Source organism: Ursus americanus, chromosome 15 (assembly GCF_024610735.1).
Source record: "Ursus americanus isolate L20-20 chromosome 15, mUrsAme1.1.p, whole genome shotgun sequence".
Lineage (NCBI taxonomy): Eukaryota > Metazoa > Chordata > Mammalia > Carnivora > Ursidae > Ursus > Ursus americanus.
This window is the reverse complement of record NC_142141.1, coordinates 13616918-13635960: the sequence shown is the minus strand read 5'-3', so window position 1 is coordinate 13635960 and position 19043 is coordinate 13616918. Positions and strand designations below refer to the sequence as shown.

The 19043-nt window shown below is 38.1% G+C and overlaps 1 protein-coding gene across 1 annotated transcript; it reads left to right on the top strand.

The window, feature by feature from the left end:
• The first annotated feature begins 10356 nt into the window (after positions 1-10356).
• Positions 10357-17617, top strand: CCNG1 (cyclin G1). The gene is made up of 7 exons (XM_045792055.2): positions 10357-10582; positions 11720-11983; positions 13591-13844; positions 14686-14764; positions 14844-14942; positions 15363-15557; positions 16373-17617. The coding sequence occupies exons 2-6, from the start codon at positions 11720-11722 to the stop codon at positions 15552-15554; spliced, it is 888 nt and encodes a 295-aa protein (XP_045648011.1). The 5' UTR covers positions 10357-10582; the 3' UTR covers positions 15555-15557; positions 16373-17617.
• The last annotated feature ends 1426 nt before the right edge of the window (positions 17618-19043 follow it).

The following is a 19043-nucleotide window of genomic DNA, read 5'->3' as shown; positions in this document are numbered from 1 at the left end:
GGTAGAGATAAGGACCATGAGGGATTACAACACAAAAAGAAAAAGGAAGAAGAGAGATAATGTATCTAAAGCAAAACTGTTTCTGCTTATGTTGGAAACTAAACTTTAAAATTCTTAAAAGAAAACACAGGGGAAAAACTTCATAACATTGGATTTGACAATGACTTCTTAGATATGACACCAAAAGCATAGGCAACAAAAGAAACAAAATAGAAAATTGGATTGCATCAAAATGAAAAACTTTTGTGCACCAAAAGACACTATCAACAGAGTGAAAATGCAACCTATGGAATGGGAGAAAATGTTTGCCAACCATATATATGATAAGGGGTTAATATCCAAAATATATAAAGAATACCTACAACTCAACAACAACAACAACCTGCTTTAAAAATGGGCATAAGATTTGAAGAGATATTTTTCCAAAGAACACACACAAATGTCCAATAAGAATGTGAAAAGACACAATATCCCCATTCAGAACACAACATTCTGAAAAGAATGTTCGCTATTACTTTTAGGCAGAAGAGAGAATGGGTGCTCAGACAAGTTAGTAATGTTCCCAACATCACAAATCTAGAGCTAGTCTGAATCCAAAGAAGTTTAAGCACCAGACTACACTCTGTTAAGAAGAGCTTCTTGAGATCCCAGATCATGTATTTTGTTTCTATGTGCCCAGACCTAGGTCTTAGAAGACACTTAATAAACATCAGTTGAACAAAGAAGAAGAAGAAGAAGAAGAAGAAGAAGAAGAAGAAGAAGAAGAAGAAGAAGAGGAAGAAGAAGAAGAAGAAAAATAACATAAAAAATGCCTAGCATCACTAATCATTAGAAAAATGCAAATTAAAACCACAGAAATAGTATTTCACACCCATTAGGTTGGCTATTATCAAAAAAAGAAAAAGAAATTCACAAGTGTTGGCAAGGATGTGTAGAAATTAGAGCCATTGTGCAATGTTGGTGGAAATGTAAAATGGTGCAACCACTGTAGAAAACAGTATGGCAGTTCCTCAAAAAAATTAAAAATAGAATTATAATATGATCCAGTAATCCCACTTTAGTATACCCAAAATACTTGAAAGCAGAGTCTTAAAGAAACATTTGTGTACCAATGTTCATGGCAGCATTATTCACAATGGCCAAAATATGGAAACAACCCCCGTGTCCTTTGACTGATAAATGGGTAAACAAAATAGAGTACGTACATACAATTACTCACCCTTAAAAAGTAAAGAAATTCTGACACATGCTATAACATGGGTGAACCTTGAGGACATCATGCTATGTGAAATAAGCCAGTCACAAACAAGACAAATACTGCATGATTACATTTTTTTAAAGATGTTATTTATTCATTTGTCAGAGAGAGAAACAGCACAAGCAGGGAGAGTGGCAGGCAGAGGGAGAGGCAGGTTCCCCATGGAGCAGGGAGCCTGATGTGGGGCTGGATCCCAGGACCTTGGGATCACAATCTGAGCCGAAGGCAGACTCTTAACCGATTGAGCCACCCAGGCACCCCTGTATGATTACATTTATATGAAATACCTAGAATAGTCAAATTCATAGACAAAAAGGAAAATAGTAGTTGCCAGGGGCTGAGGATCAAAGGGGACTTATTGTTTAATGGGTACAGAGTTTCAGTTTGGGAAGATGAAAAAGTTCTGGAGATGGATGGTGGCAATGGTTGCACAACAATGTGAATATACTTGATGCCACTGAACTATACACTTAAAAATGGTTACAGTGGTAAATTTTACCTGATAAATATTTTCTACAATTAAAAAAAATGGGCAAAGCATTTTCCAAATAAGATATTAAAATAACCAATAAGCACATGAAAAGATGCTCGATGTTATTGGTCATTACACAAATGCAAAACAAAACCATGAGATAACCACTAGGTTATCATAGCCACTAGGATGGCAATCATCAAAACAACAGATAATTACAAGTGTTGACAAGGATGTGGAGCAATTGGAACCTTCATACATTGTTGGTGGGAAGGTACATGGTGCAGCTACTTTGGAAAACAGCTTGGCAATTACTCAAAATGTTAAATATAGAGCTGCCATATGACCTATCAATTCCACTGCTAAGTAAATACCCCACAGAAATAAAAATATATACCCACACAAAAACATGTGCATGAATATAGCATTATTCATAACAACCAAAAAGTAGAAACAACCTTGCTATGGAGTGAACGTGCCCCCCCCAAATTCATATGTTGAAGCCCTAAACCCCAATGTGATGGGATTTGGAGGTGGGGCGGTCTGTGGGAGATTAGATTTGGATGAGGGTGGGGCCCACCTGATGGGATTAGGGAGCTCTCCTTTCCATCCTCCCACCCGTGGGACCCCCCTCCCCCCCTGCTATATGAAGATAGAGCCAAAAGGTAGCTATATGCACACCAGAAAGAGGGCTCTCACCAGGAACCAAATCCGCCAGCTCCTTAACCTTGGATTCCCCAGCCTCCAGAACTGTGGAGAGAGGACAGACTTTGTTCCACAGTGGATGTGTCATTTGTTTTGATACTCATAAGATGTCCGTATTAATTCCACTGTTTAAAAAAAAATGGAAATCTGGAACAGCAATAATTAATTCATAGCTCAAAAGAGGTTCTTAACATCATATCCCTTGCTAGCAATTTCATAATAGGTTCTTACCCTTTTTTAAGTGCTTATTGTTAAAGGGTTTGTGAGTTAGACAGTAGTACAATAAGCTAGCATTAATTTCTCAAGCTAATCCAAAAGCTATTGTGAAATGACCATCTAAAAATTAAAAATAGTGATGTCTAAGACAGTGAGTTCAGTTGAACAGACCAAAGTATAGTTGAACAATGAAATTCTGAACTTGGGTTTCAGGTGTGGATAAAACATCATTCTTTTGTCCATGAACTTCAAATCATTTCATAAGTACATGCTATCAAGAAAGCATTTCTGGAGGGCCACCTGGGTGGCTCAGTCAGTTAAGCATCCGACTCTTGATCTCAGCTCAGGTCTTGATCTCAGGGTCATGAGTTTCAAGCCCCATATGGGGCTCATGACCAGCATGGAGCCTACTAAACAAACAAAGGAAGGAAGGAAGGAAGGAAGGAAGGAAGGAAGGAAGGAAGGAAGGAAGGAAAGAGAAAAGAAAAGAAAAGAAAAGAAAAGAAAAGAAAAGAAAAGAAAAGAAAAGAAAAAGAAAAGGAAAAGAAAAGAAAGCATTTCTGGAGAAGTAATTTCAGCAGGGAATATGAGATGTGTGATGGGGGAAAACAGAAGAATGAAGAGTTAACCACAAGCCAGGTGACCCTGAAAAATCTCTGGCCTTACTGCCCTCTCCAAGAAAATATGGATCACAACCCATTCTGAACTAAACTGTGTCCCCCTTAAAATTCATATGTTGAAGCCCTAATCCCACTATCACTATATTTAGAAATAGAGCCTTTAAAGAGAGAAAGCTAAATGGGGTCCTAAGGGTATGGCCCTAAACCAATATGACGGTTGTCATTATAAGAAAAGGAAGAGGGGCACCTCTCTGGCTCAGACAGTAGAGCATGTGACTCTGGATCGCAGAGTCATGAGTTTAAGCCCCACATTGGGCCTGGGGCCTATTTAATTAAAAGGAGGAGGAGGTGGAGGTGGAGGTGGAGGAGGAGGAGGAGAAGAGAAGAGAAACCAGCAAGACGCAAGCATACAGAAAAGTCCATGTGAAGACACAGCAAGAAGGTGGCCATCTGTAGACCAAGAAGAGGGCTTAGGAGAGTCCAAACCTACTGACACCTTCATCTTGGATTTCAGCCTCCAGAATATGAGAAAATACGTTTTGGTCATTTAAGCCACTCAGTCTGTGATATTTTATTACGGCAGCCTAGCAAACCAAAACAATTTTTGTCCTGAAAATCTGGCAAGGATTCTAGGAAGAGTGGATGAGAAAATACATATGAAATTCCTTTGTCAATGATGAAGTGTACTAAAAACAGAAGATGCCATTGCCTCTTGATTGGAATCATCTCACACTTTCATATTAAGGGAAGGTTCACTTAAGGAAAAGTTTTAACAGGAGGAAGTCTAAGGAAAAACCTAAAATATTGGTTTATGTTTATTTGATTTGTATTAAGCCAACTCCTCCCAGTTTTTGAGCTCTTTTATCTGGCATATTAGGAAATAAATTCTTAGTTCAAGGTTAAAACAATTGGAAGACTAACTTATTATTGTAAGTAATGAAGGGCAAAGTCTTGATAACATTGCTCAGTTTAAATATACTCAGTCACTGATGTCAGCAGTGCTATGGGTTATAATTTATCTCTCAGAAGGTTACTTATATCTACAGATAATAATATTTAACACTTACTGAACTCTTACATGTTCTCCTTCCATGTATTAGTTCAATTAATCCTCACAACTTTTGACGTACTGTTAAAAAAGTACCAAGGCTATGAACTAGTAAGGAGGGAAACTGAGATCCAGACAGTAGTCTGACCATTGACATCTCAACCAAACCAGTTTTTAATTATTGGAAGTTCTTCTACAGGGCAAGGATTGGCAGGAAATGTCTTTTTTTTTTTTTTTAAGATTTACTTATTTATTTTAGAAAGGAGGGAAGGGGCAGAATGAAAGAGAAAATCTCAAGCAGACTCTGCATGGAACACAGAGCCTGACACAGGGCTCAATCTCACGACCCTGAGATCATGACCTGAGCCGAAATCAAGAGTTGGATGCTCAACCAACTGAACTACCCAGGTGCCCTGGCAGGAAATGTCTTATAGAAAGAGCTGTATCAATGCTATTTGGCAGTATTATTTACCACATCCAATTATTTTCATGCTCACATACACTGTATTTATGGTTACATGATGTAAATATATGCATATTTCCATTAAAAATAGAAACATCCATAATGTCCCTAAAGTCGTTATTCTATTTGAGCTAAATCTATGCATGGGTGGCTTCCAACAAAAAGCTAGCTATTTTAGAAGGCTTAAGCAAATTGAAGCTTTGTTCTATTATATTTTAACTACACATGTGTGCATAGAAATGCATGTTTTTATTTATTACTCTAACTTCAACACTGATATAAAGTTCCTAAACTTGACAAGCCAAAATATTTTAAATCAAGAAGAGTCCTTTAAATAATTTCAAACTGCAAATTATGAACATAAAGTAGCTATAGAAAACATAAACATGCATAAAGCATTTAGTGATCTTTCTTCACATTTAGAGAATTTTAAGCATGCTAAGTATATAGAATCTCTGTTCCTTTGTGTTGTTCCCTTCCATTGTAATCTGTGAGTATTTGACTAGAAGCGTCTATAACAGTACAGCTGACCAAATGTTAGTTGACTAGTGTCATAGGAGGCTTTAGATTGTTCCAGTAGTCAGACGCTTCTTTTTCTCTGCTGGCTTTTTCCTGTCATTATTTAAACATGCGCAAATCTAGCTCAGCTTTGAAAAGCAAAATCTCTCTCTCAATATCATCCACCCCTCACAGTCAAGCTCCCTGAAGGAGTACTTTATATACCCATGGATTTAATTTTCTCTCTTTCTTATTCACACATCATTTTATCCTCTTTACAGCATCAAGTACTGGTGCTCCCTCTGTCCTTGAAACACTTTCTCTTGATTCCTATAACACATCCTCTCCTATATCTCTTGTCTCTAACTGATTTACTTCCACAACTCAAATCCATCCCCCCCTCCCATATTCTGATGAGTCCCAAAGAGATCTACAGCACCAAAGGTTTCTCTAGGTGCCTTTTGCACATCCCTACCTGGAAGTTCCTCAGGCATCACTAGCTCAAAGACTTCCCCCACAAACCTGGTGTTTTTCCTGTATTCCCTGATTTGAGCATATAAACAGAATCTCCATTCAACCTGTTGCTTAAACCAGAAATCTGAACATCATTACTGACTCCTCCTTCTTCCTGATCCCCTAACCAATCAAATCTAATCAGACTCCATAATCCATCAGCTGTACCCTGAAATGTCCCTTGAATCCATCTCCTTCTTTGCATTCCCACACTTAGTCCCTTGATTGAATCTCATCACTTTTTTCCTAGGTTAAGGCAATGGTCTCTCAACTACTCTTCCCAATTCCACTCTTGGCCCCCTCTTCACAGTCTTCATGCGATGCCCAGTAGTCATTCTAAATCACAATCCAATTGTGGCAATCCTTTAAGTTCCATGGTTGGTTCCCTAAAACCTGTAGAATAAAGTCCAAAATAGTATACATGGTCTACGTAGGCCTTTAGGATAAACAAATGCTTCTCTCCCCATCTCACTGTTAGACATCCCCCCCCAACATCCTCCATGCTTTAGCCAGAGTAATCTATATTCCATTTGTAGAAATCAACTCACTCTCCTTTCCTCTGTGCCTTTCCACATACTGTTACTTTTGTCTAGAATGCCCTTTGCACCAGCCTCTTCCGTTGGCTACATCTTTCAAAACTCAGATCAGGAGTTAGAGTGAAGAGGCTAAAGAAACAAGGGGCATGGTGACATAAAGCAAGGAAGGCCCTGGCCAATTTTAGGCTAAGGTAGAAAACAAAAGTTCTGACCTATGACATAACCTTATTCAGTGCAACAGAACAAAAAAGCAAGATTAGAAAATATAATATTACTTCATTTTCCAAATCTCAACTCTGACAAAACCTTTTGTGTAGATGAATATGTGTGTGCGTGCACATGCGCTTTTGGTAAAAAAGGGTAGCAGCCAAGGCAGAAACCTGAATAAGGGAGGGAACTGTTCTTCCTCCCCATTCCCACCTTCTCCTACCAAAGCAGCAGACGACAGAGAACCCCCCAGTGTGGCCTTCAGACTAAAGACATGTACCTGGATGACAATGACCCAGCTTATCCTTCCAACTCCTTATTGTTACAGAGAATAATAACCAACACACCCTCGGCTCAAAAGTTATAATATTTTTCGTCTGGAACACCAACATACAAAATACTTTTAGTCTGGCACTTCCAATGTCCTCAACAAATATTTGTTGAATGGTCAAAGTAAATAGGCAACATGGTCAAAATGTCGATAGCTACTGAAGCTGGGTAAGGAGTTTGAAATGTTCCAAAATAAAAACTTTTTTTTTAATGCAGTAAAATCCAAATTCAAGTTATGTTTAAAGTATATTTAGTTAACAGTAAATGGTAGCTACCAAACAGAAAATATACACTTCCGAATAATAATAATACCAAAGTTCTTAGAGAACTTAGTAAGATCATGTGGGTTTAAGTTCAGCACACGCCCTGCCACGTGGGAAGTACAGAACAAATACAAACTCTTGTTATTATTGGCTGATCTTGGCTTTGAGCCCTGCACTCAACAGAGTCTATGTCGATTGGACTAAATGCTAGCAGATCTTCCCCTAATGTCTCCCAGTGCCTTTATGTGGCAGTGGTTACTTGACAAAGTATAGTTTTGCATTCAATGTAGTAAAACCCCAATTAGCTGGAAGGGGTTACCTTATCTAAGGTAGAATCTCTGAATGGCATGATATACCTGACATTACTAAACTATTTTCTATGTATCCTTCCTCCTGCCTCCCCACCACCACCCAGACTATACACAATTTCTCTCGTACCCAGGAGCTAATAAATACTCGAAAAAGCCACTGCCAAGCAAGCTCTCTTCATATGAATAAGACTGAGCAGAGGCTGTAGTGAACAGCTGGAGAGGTGGAAGGCATTGTATATTAACTAGTTCCAGGAAGGATCAGAAAGCAGAGTGCAAGGTACTTAGCTGAAATCCTTTTGATCCTCACTTCTTGGTCCCTTATCTCAATTGGAAAAATTAGCATACAAAAGTCCCAGACATTTGTCAGGGAGCATAAACAGAGGGTGAGGTGCAAAACCTCCTCCAATCTCCAGGGTGAAGACAGAACCAATGAGGAATTTCCCTGTGAGTCAGGGCAGCATTTGACACAGGACCACTGCTAATACCTGCTTGTTATAATGTTTGTTGCTCAAAGGCACTTCTGCAGTCTACAATGTAGAAAATATGATTAAATCTTCCTGGGACTGCCTGGGATTCTTGCCCAGGCTCAAGGCCATTATTCTGAGCTTTGGTTCTTGCTGCACTTAACTGTTGATGGAGAAGAAAGTATGAAGATGGCAGCTGCATATATCATTGAGCCTCAGAAATCCCTGAGAAGCCAGTCATTTGAAATATTCCTGAAACTCATTACTAAATCTACACATCTTTACAAATAATTTCATAGCTAATGAATGGCTCATTTTCTTTCTTTTATAGGAGTACATAGTTGAATCTTACATTTGCACATTTTTCTAATCAGGTCTCTTCAGTTATTTAAGTTATAGTCTGTATTCTAATATTATGGAATAAAAATGACAGCGGGGGTAAGGGAAAGAAGAGGCAATGAATGTCCACTTGACTTGATTTATATTTAATCAATGTTTCTTCAGAGCTACTGAAACAATTACTTTCATGTAGGGAATTTCAGATTTTAAAAAATAATAACAAGATTCTAACATGAGAGAAACATTTTTATCACGTGAATACTGATACACTACCTAAAGCCTCACGTGAAAATTTCAAGTATAAAAGATGTAGAAATTAATACATGCTATTTAGATACTTTTATTAGTTTTAACTAAACAATTCTAATACTCTGATTCTAGGCTGAGAAGACTAAATGTGACAATTGAGAAACCCAATCAAATGTATGTTTAAGCAAGACATTTCAAAAGAAATGTTAGTAATTTAATACTAAAGGCTGCCATTTAGCAAGTATTTACTGTGTTCTGGGCATAGTGCCTATCTCTTTATGTACTTTGCGGTATTTAATCCTCTCAATAACCCTATGAATAGGGTACTTTGACTTGCCAATTTTGAGAAAAGAATGGAAACCAATGTGATTTAATAACTTGCTAAAAGTCACCTAGCTAGTTGGTAGCCTAAGATTTGAAAATAAGTTTTATTCCAAAGTCTATGTGTTTATAGTGTTCACAAGAGTACACATTCCACCAGGACAGGGACCAATATATTTTGTTCTCCACTGGCACATATTATGTGTTCAATAGATATGAGTAAATGAATGTATGTATGTGAATATATATATATGTGTGTGTGTGTGTGTGTGTGTGTGTGTATTCCTAATTCTGTAACTAAAAGCCGAAACAGAAACATGTACATTTGTAAACTTACGCGTTATTGTAGTGAGTACTTTGTAAATGTTTTAAATTGTCCATTTATACTCATTATGAAAGTTTGTTTTCAAGGAGGACCAAAGCCCCTTCCCCATTTGAAAAGCTGAGTTTTGTCAACTAACCTGATTTTGTGGCTGAGGTGTTATTTTGAGTTATTAACTTTTCTCCCCAGTTTTCCCTCCCCTTTCCTCTCCACAATTCTGCCCCCATTTCAGGGCTTGTTTCTGTGACATTGCCTCAAGAAAATACACCTCAGAGAAAAGAGTAGAGATACCAGCAAATCTTTCAGATTTTCACTTTTCATAGATCAGCCAGCCACTAACCAGGACGAGGTCATAAGAGAGATACCCAAGTACAGTCCATGAGAACTGATAACTGACTCTCTGCTCACCAGTCCTCAAGCCCTTTTAATGTAGGCCCTTCTCATTTGTGACAGTGAGGGAGAGAAAAAGGGAGGGAGTCCAAGAGGCTTTAGGCTAATTATTTTCCCAACATAGCATGGACTCACATTTTCCCATGTACTTTCCACTTGAGTCAACCACACACCTTCCATTTTAAGCCATTCAAAAACTACCAACTTTTCTCTCAGTTTGCTCAAAAATAAAATTCAGAAAATTGGTAAAGACCAAGAATTTACCTAGTCCAACTCCATTCTTCGATAAATTATAAGGCAATAATTAAACTGATATCCAAAGCTCACAAGGAGAAACCCACGGAATACACCACCGCATAGAAAATTCACCACCTCTCAATGCGTAATGAAAAATCAATGCTTTACTTTGTGTTTTGTAACTAGACACTGTATTTTTACAAAGAGGAGGCCGAACAACTCTACTAAACCGCAGGGAACAAAAACTCCCAGTACATTCTGGAATGATATTCTGGCCAATCCGGCTGCCAGAAGAGACCTTAGCCTGGACAGGCTGCCTGCAACGTTCAGTTCGATCTCCTCTTCATTGAAGACACTTTCGGAAATTCTCCAATGAGAGACGCTTAGAGGTAGGGGGCGTGGCTTTAAGGGGCGGAGAATTTGTCTCCGGATAATAGGAAGTGTGTGCTGATTGGCTGGACTTCCTCCCTCCCAAACCAGCCCTCTTTGGACCGCTGGGGCCATCCATCAAAAGAACTACACCAATCAGGAGCTAAAAGCCCCCCTTCCCTTCCCACCAGGGTAAAGCCCCGCCCTCCAATATATTACCCTGGCGCTCAGGCGCGGCCCCTTCGGCTCCGATCTGACCCTGTGGTGGGCAGTGTCGTCTGGGCGGCGCTGCGGACACCTCCACCCAGGACGGCTCCCCCTCCCCGGGCCTCTCCCCTTTTACCCGCGAGTGCCCTCGCCTCGTGGGCCTATCGAATCTGATATCGTGGGGTGAGGTGAGAGCAGGCCCGGGGAGGGTGGTTACCGCTGAAGAGCCGCAGTCGCAGTCAAGGTGAGCTGGGACTTCGGGGTTGACTTCGTGGTGCGGCTTAGGGAGCAGGGTTGGGGGCGTGAGGTGAGGGATAGGTCCGGCCCGGGGTCTTTTCTTCGATTAACTCTCCCGTTGCTGTAAGCAACAAGTCCAGGCTAGTCCGAGCTTGGAGGGGCGGGGCCAGATCCGACCTCTTGAGAGTCTTACTGTCAGGTCGGCCGGGTCCCAGGGACCGGCCCAGGACAAAAAGAGTTGGACCCATAAAGTTAGAGGTTCCTCATCTGCCCACCCCTTCCGTCACACAACTTTAAAGATCCCCTGCCTACCTGTCTTTCATTTGGTGTGGGAGGTATCCATGTATCCAGGGTTTAGCTTGTGGCCGGGACGTAGTAGCTGTGGAATACCGACTCTTAATTAATGACACTCCCAGGTTCATTTTGCAACCTGAATTAGCCTCCCGCCCTCACTATGTGTTCCCGTAGCACCCTTTAAGCTTCCTTTCCTGACACCAATAAAAGTTAACAATTATTGAGCACCGTGTGTCAAGCACTGTGCAAAACTCTACGCGAATCATGTTGTCTAATTTTAGCTGCCATTCAGAGACGTAGAAACATCTACGTCGTTTCACAGATGTAGAAATAAATTCATTATTATTGTCCAGCGTTTCTTAGGTACCTATGTGCTAAGCACTATACCTAAGTGATCTCATTTTTCCACACAAGCCTATGAGGTAGGTAGTAACCTCATACCCACTTTACAGATGAGGAAATAGGGATGAAGTAAAATTAACTAACGTTAACAGTTCATATTGTTAATATATGGCAGAATTACATACTACCATCTAATTTCAAAGTTTTGGCACCCCATCTTACAGCATCTATATTGTTATCTTTTGACAATGAATGACTTGAACAAGTATTTCTTGAGGAGTTGCAATTTCTTAAGGCATGGCTCCTGCCCTCTAGGAATTCAGAATTTAGGATGTGACCAACTGGTGGGATGGGGGGCGGAGGGCCATTGTAACAGATGGCACTTTGCAAGGACTTAGATTCACTAGCAGCATTGGGGAGGGGAGACTTGTGTAATAAAGTACTTGGCATGATACAAGGCAGGAAGGGCTTTTCTTAAACTCCTTTCTGGGCCTTGTTCTATATATAGATGATAGAGGTACTGACAACAACTGACTCTCAGAAACTGCTACACCAGCTGAATGCCCTGTTGGAACAGGAGTCGAGATGTCAGCCAAAGGTCTGCGGCTTGAGACTAATTGAATCTGCACACGATAATGGCCTCAGAATGACTGCAAGGCTAAGGGACTTTGAAGTAAAAGATCTTCTTAGCCTAACTCAGTTCTTTGGCTTCGACTCGGAGACATTTTCTCTAGCTGTGAATTTACTGGACAGATTCCTGTCCAAAATGAAGGTATGTTTGAAGCTACATTACACTGAGTATTTCTTAGTTTTGCTCAGTGTGTTTTGGAGATGGAATTGCTCTAGCTTGGGGCTAGCATTCATAACTTGACCTTTTTTATTTTCTTCAAGTGGCCAAAACATTGTGATGATTCTGTATACTATAGCATTGATGAATACTCTTCCTTATAATCAGGAATAATGCATCATTAGATTTAACTTCTGACACTGAAAAATAGTCTAATAGCAAATAATTGCAGACTCTCCCAATATGAGTTGGCTGTTATTTTTAAAATCTTTCTTGATAGGTTGGGTATTTTTATTTATCTACTGTTGTTTTTAAATTGAAAGAAAGGTGTTAGGTGCAGAATGCTTGACTGTGATTAAGAATTAGAGGTTTGTTTTTTGGTGGGGTATTTTTTCCTTAGATGCCATGAACCAGTTGGTCATTAGAGTGTATTTCTTAATCTCCAGTCATATATAAAGTTCTGTTTTAGCCTTAGGCCTATTCAGATCTTGCTTATGCTTGCCATTTTTAACATCAGTTGGCATACAGTTGAGAAGAGAGTATCTTCTGAAGGAGGAGCATTTATGTAATTATTTCCCTATACTGGATAAGCAGGACATCCACGGAACTTTCAGAGCTTGCTTAACTGTTAAAAATACATCTGCCTTCTCTATGCCCATGGTCATTAGTAGATGAGATGATGTGACAATTGGAATAGAACTCATCTTTTAGTACCTAAGTACCTAACACAACACGTCATATACAGAAGAAACTCCCTATTTGTTGAATTGGATGGTTCAAGAAACTTGCTCAACAACTAATTAAACTATTCTTTAGACACCTGTGCAAGCACTACCTTTGAATCTATACATGTTGCACAGATTAATAATATATATCTGTCCCTTAAGTATATTATAATCTTATATGAAAATAATATTTGTACCAATAACTCAAACAATGCAAGGCATAATATAATTAAACCCCTAAAAAAGAATATGTTGCTGAAGAGGTTCCAAGAAAAGGAGGGTACAAACACTGGTTAAAGCTTCTTAAAGTTTCATTTAACTTGGAACTTAGGATGGATAGAAGTTTGACTCTGTCACATTGTAGACATTCAGGAAATGATATTAAATAAGATTGGTAGTGGATAGAGCTTTACAGGCAGAGTAAACAGTGTGTGCTAAAGTATTTTAAAATGATTTTATGTGTTACTACAAAGGAAACAGCTTGGAAAAACACCACATCCTAGAAAGAAATTTTGTGGATAAGCCGTAAGGAGTTTTAGTCCTTCTATAAGCCTTGGACCAGTTAATTTATTTGGTCCAACTAGAACATAGTGCTTACAGTTCTACAATGATTTAGGAAGAAAAAAAAAATTTTTTTATGGGCTGAAGGCAAACATTATACTAAAACTTAGTCCAGTTTCTCCAAAATTGGTGACAAGTGGGTACCTGGCGTTGACACCCTGCAGTTGAGGTATGATTGGATCTCGTTAAGTCTTTCACCGTTTAGAAATAGACCTCAAAGATACATTTTCATAATGATGGATCTGATTATCCTTTATGTTTTTTTAATTGAAATAAGCTAAAAACATGGGTTTATTGTCTTTTTAGGTACAGCCCAAGCACCTTGGGTGTGTGGGGCTGAGCTGCTTCTATTTGGCTGTTAAATCAGTAGAAGAGGAAAGGAATGTCCCATTGGCAACTGACTTGATCCGAATAAGCCAGTATAGGTTCACGGTTTCAGACTTGATGAGAATGGAAAAGATTGTACTGGAGAAGGTGTGTTGGAAAGTCAAAGCTACTACTGCCTTTCAATTTCTGCAACTCTACTATTCACTCATTCAAGAGAACTTACCAATTGAAAGGTATGTAATCTTTGTTTTGACCAAAAGAGATTTGGAAATCAGAATGGTATTCTGGGTGTTGCATAAAAATCAGTATCTTGGGATAATTCCAATCAAAATAAATAAAATGAGAGAAAAAAAAGTCACAGCTGCAGCTCTTTGGATTTCACTTCACTGTCCAGCAGAACTGAGACTTTCAGTTTTCAACAGCTTTTTGAAGTCTGAAGGCTAATTCTTGGGATTAAAGAACATTTCAACAGTTTTTTTATTACATTTTCCACTTACAGTCTACTTAACTCATAGAACCTAGTAAGTAACCATCTAACAGATTTATGGAAAAAGAACTTTAGTAGCTGCAGAAATAGAATAAAATGAAAAGAAAAAAAGACTTGATAGTTGTGATACAATACTTTTTTGGCGGGGGGGGACAAATTATTTAAAATTCATGTATGGTTATCTTTAAGAAGTTAATGCCCCTGAAGGAAGGGGACTTCTTCAAATAATTTATTTTCTGTGATAAGTGTGCATAAACTTCATTTTATTTATTTATTTATTTATTTTAAAGATTTTATTTATTTATTTATTTATTTGACAGAGAGAGAGACAGCCAGCGAGAGAGGGAACACAAGCAGGGGGAGTGGGAGAGGAAGAAGCAGGCTCCTAGTGGAAGAGCCTGATGTGGGGCTTGATCCCAAAACGCCGGGATCACGCCCTGAGCCGAAGGCAGATGCTTAACGACTGCGCCACCCAGGCGCCCCCATAAACTTCATTTTAAAATGACTTCAGTGTTGTTCTAAACATCTGGCTTTTGACTACATGTAAAATTACCTACATAAAATTAATCTCATTTTCCTTTTTAAAGGAGGAATAGCCTTAATTTTGAAAGACTAGAAGCTCAACTTAAGGCATGCCACTGCAGGATCATATTTTCTAAAGCAAAGGTAAATATTTTATAAAGATTAAACCTATTTATATACCTATTTTCTTTTCAACACTTACTTTAAAATTTATCTCTTTTAGCCTTCTGTGTTGGCATTGTCTATCATTGCACTGGAGATCCAAGCACAGAAGTGTGTAGAGTTAACAGAAGGAATAGAATGTCTTCAGACACATTCCAAGGTACGTCAAGGTCATAGCCTAAATGGTGTTAAGGGCTGTAAAAGAAACTAAACCACTTGTACTATCTCCTAAAGTACAATGAGATGTCATGTGTATTTGAAATTTGAGTAGCTTATCCTCAAATTTATTTAACAAGGAAAGACACATGTTAGTAAGATCACAATTATTGCTGTGGTTAAATACTATAGGACTTTTTATTTTAGAGAGAGAGAGCACAGGTTGGGGGATGGGAGAGGAGAGAGAGAGCATCTCAAGCCAACTCCCCACTGAGCTTGGAGCCTGACATGGGGCTCTATTCCATAACCATGAGATCATGACCTGAGCTGAAATCAAGAGTTGGATCTTTAACCATCTGAGCCACCCAGGCCCCCCATGTAGGACTTTTTATTGACTAATAATTTTTTTTTAATTTGTGTACAGATAAATGGCAGAGATTTGACCTTCTGGCAAGAACTTGTATCCAAGTGTTTAACTGAATATTCATCAAACAAGTGTTCCAAACCAAATGTTCAGAAGTTAAAATGGATTGTTTCTGGACGTACTGCACGGCAACTGAAGCATAGTTACTACAGAATAACCCACCTTCCAACAATTCCTGAAATGGTCCCTTAATTGGTAAATGTGGTTCATAGTTACTCTCCATATAAAGAAAATTTTGTGATGCTATAGTTTTATTCTATAATTCAAGAATTAAAATCTGAATTATTCTCAAAGTAAACAAGATGGAGTTGGAATAGCAATGGGGAAAATGACTTCACTGATCTAGGCAGTTAATATTTTGAGGGCATTTGCTATATTCAAGATACAAAACCCTTAGAGTAAGGAATTATCCAACCTTTGATAGTACATTAGCCATTTCATTAAATTATCAGCTTAGAAAATCACATCCTCCTTAATAACCTAAATTTTAAAAGAAGCACTAAGACACTATTTTTCGCATCATTTTGCTATATGTAGACTCAAGTTCTGGCACATTTAAAGTTAACACAAGCCTGAGCAGGACAACAGGACCAAAAGTTTGAACCATAAATGAACTAATTTGAGACTGTTAGCTTATGAGCAAAATCAGCATGAACTTGGATGTTACACTTAGAGTAAGTTATGGCAGGTGGTCTCCATACTGGGTATCTGCAAACTGCCAGGGTATCTCAACACTATATTTGTATATCATTGCTATAGCAGTTGGAACACGGGAAAGTAGTTAAATGCATAAAAAATGAAAATCTCATCACTAATAATATAGGATATACATTCTCGCCATCTGAATTTAACTGAGTGGTGATTTAACTTTTTCCTTCTCCAAACTAAATGTTAACACATCTACATATGACATGATTATAAATCTTTGATTAAAGAGTTCATTTTTAACAGTTAATAATATTTATATTTGGCAGAATTCTAACAACTTGGTTTTTTGTTTGTTTAAATAGGATTGTTACAGCAACAAAAAGCTCTTCTCTGAAGCCTTTCTTCACAATCCTGAGCTATGGATTCTGTAATGTTACAGTGGATTTAAGCTGTGAAGCCTCAGAATATCACAACTAGATTAGCATTGATGTTCTCAGATTTGGAAAAACTACCTAATTAACAAGCTATAGTGGAATTAAATTCATCTGTGAGGCATACAAATCAAAGCTAAGAGCATAAATGTGAAATGTTAGTAACAAGCCTAGGAAGGTAAACTGTGAATCTTCATTTCTAACACTGGCCTAACCTTCTATATTGGGTCAGTATATTGTATTTAGGTGGTATTAAAAGTGGTAACCTAATTAAATTCTAAATTAGGAGTTATACATCAAAACCGACATTTCACAAATGCACTTTTAAGGCATAACAAGGGTCACTATTCCAGGCAGTGAAAATGGTTTCTTGGTACCTGTAGTGCAAGTAATAGATAATCCAGAGATTGGAGTTTATTGAAATTTGGGAATTACACTTAAATTGGAAGGCATTTTATAAAAGTAAAACTACAGGCCTAGTCATTTTGGCATATTAAGTTATCTTTAATATTTTTTCTAAAAAACAGGTGATATTTGTATCCATGATAAAATTTACACAGTATCTACTGCCTCCATGTAATCCCATCAAGAAAATTTGGTTTTTTGGTGTGTGTTAGTAATTCAAACTAACTTCCCTCCAAAAACTTGCTGATTCAACACTCCAGTTTTTACTAAGGGCTGTTTTATAAAAACTGCTATTGCTTCTAATTTAGAATTTTTAAAGGAAGAGAATATACTTTCACTAATTTCCCCTCCTGTGCCAAAAGAAAGTCTTTAAAAAAGTAAGTAGGCATCTTCATAATTATGAAGTTGCCAAGGTAGTATTCGAGATTTTTCTATTAAGTTAGTGACTATAAGGAGATCTACAGCATTAAAAGTGTTGTAAACAGTTACTCAGTGCAGCAAGTGGCCTGAGTCCATCCACAATGGCTGTACCCAATTTTGACATCATGCTATGGGTAAATGTGCACTGGAAAATAAACCAAAGAACCACAATGTATCTCATACTTTTGTGAACTGTATTTTGTGGATAACTTCAGTTTTCCCAAAAGGCTGATATATTTCAATAATTTGACTACATCGGTGTTAATTCTGAGTTGGCAGAGGTAGCCTAACCAACTACCGTTATGTTTTGGTACTAAGGGATACACCTTTCAATAAAGTTATTGAAATGCATTCTTTTGCTGGGTAGTTTGTTTGTTTCTGTTCTGATTTAACTGGTTTGGCAATATGATACCAGAACTACAATGAAGAGCTATCTCCACTCAGTATATTTAAATTTAGCAGGAAGATGCATGATAGCAGAAACAAAATCTCTATTAATAGTATGGCTATTACCCAATTCATGCTTTACTTTCTAATGGCTTTTCAGAAGACACAAAATTAGGACAAATATGTTTAATGTGCATTAAAAAGTTGGTGTTGATGCAGTATTGGTAACGTGTCATTTAGATTCATCACTACTATGGATATTCTCAATACAAATTCACCCTTGTATTCCACCCACCTGAAGTTCTGTGCAAACTGTCTTACCTTAAATGGCATCCCAGCAAGGTGGTTGGTAATGACAGATAACTACCAGGTATTGTGTTAGTCTGCTTAGATTGGCAATTAGAACTGAAACAGGATTTTGAAGTGTTCATGTTTAATTAAACGAAGAAGGCAAAGTGAACATTGCAAAAAGTTACTGAAACAAAAACTTATAAAGGAAAATCCCTTTTGCCCTTGACTAGGATTAGATACACTTAATAATCCCTCTTTTTAGTGTAATTTTTAAAAAGGGCACTTGAGCCTTAATGTATTTCTAATTATGTAGCACACTATCTAAAACAACAGACAGGTACCTGGATGGCATAGTCAGTTGAGCATCTGACTCTTGGTTTTGGCCCAGGTGGTGATCTCAGGGTTGTGGGATCAAGCCCCGCATCAGGCTCTGCAGGCAGCATGGGGTCTGCTGGAGATTCTCCTCTCCCGTTCCCCCTCCTGTTCGTGCCCTCTCTTTCTCAAATAAATCTTTAAAAACAAAATACAAAACAAAACAAAAAAAAACCCAGACATTTCTGGGGTGCCTAGCTGGCTCAGTCTGAAGAGCATGCAACTCTTGATCTTGGGGGTCTTAAATTTAAGCTCCATGTTGGGCACAGAGCTTACTTAAAAAAAAATAACACATTTCTCATCTAACATTTGTGATTAGCAATAATGATTTTTTACTGTCAGGTACTACTGTCGTGTTTTATATGAATCCTCTCATCTAATCCTCCAAAGTGAATGAGGATATCCAAATTTACAAATGAACTGGATTCACACAGAAGGTGACATTAGCCCAAGGTCACATACCTGGTACTTGGAGTTAGGATTCAAATTCAGGCAAAGGCTTTGTTCTTAGCCACTCTGCACATTACCTTACAAAATAGAAAATTAAATGGATTGATGAAATTGAATAATTTCCAAACAAAAACTATATTCTGGCCACATTAATTTCAGTGCTACCATCATGATCATAAAAGAATAACACCTTGGAATTTATTTTCCCTATTTTATAATAGAATAGTTTTTATAAAATGTGTTATGGCTTACTAAGTATAAAATCTTTAAATTTTCA

Coding starts and splice junctions, on each gene's coding strand:
- CCNG1 (XM_045792055.2), top strand. CDS start 11,720: ATGATAGAGGTACTGACAACAACTGACTCTCAGAAACTGCTACACCAG. Junction 11,984..13,590: donor GATTCCTGTCCAAAATGAAG/GTATGTTTGAAG, acceptor TTGTCTTTTTAG/GTACAGCCCAAGCACCTTGG. Junction 14,765..14,843: donor TCATATTTTCTAAAGCAAAG/GTAAATATTTTA, acceptor TATCTCTTTTAG/CCTTCTGTGTTGGCATTGTC.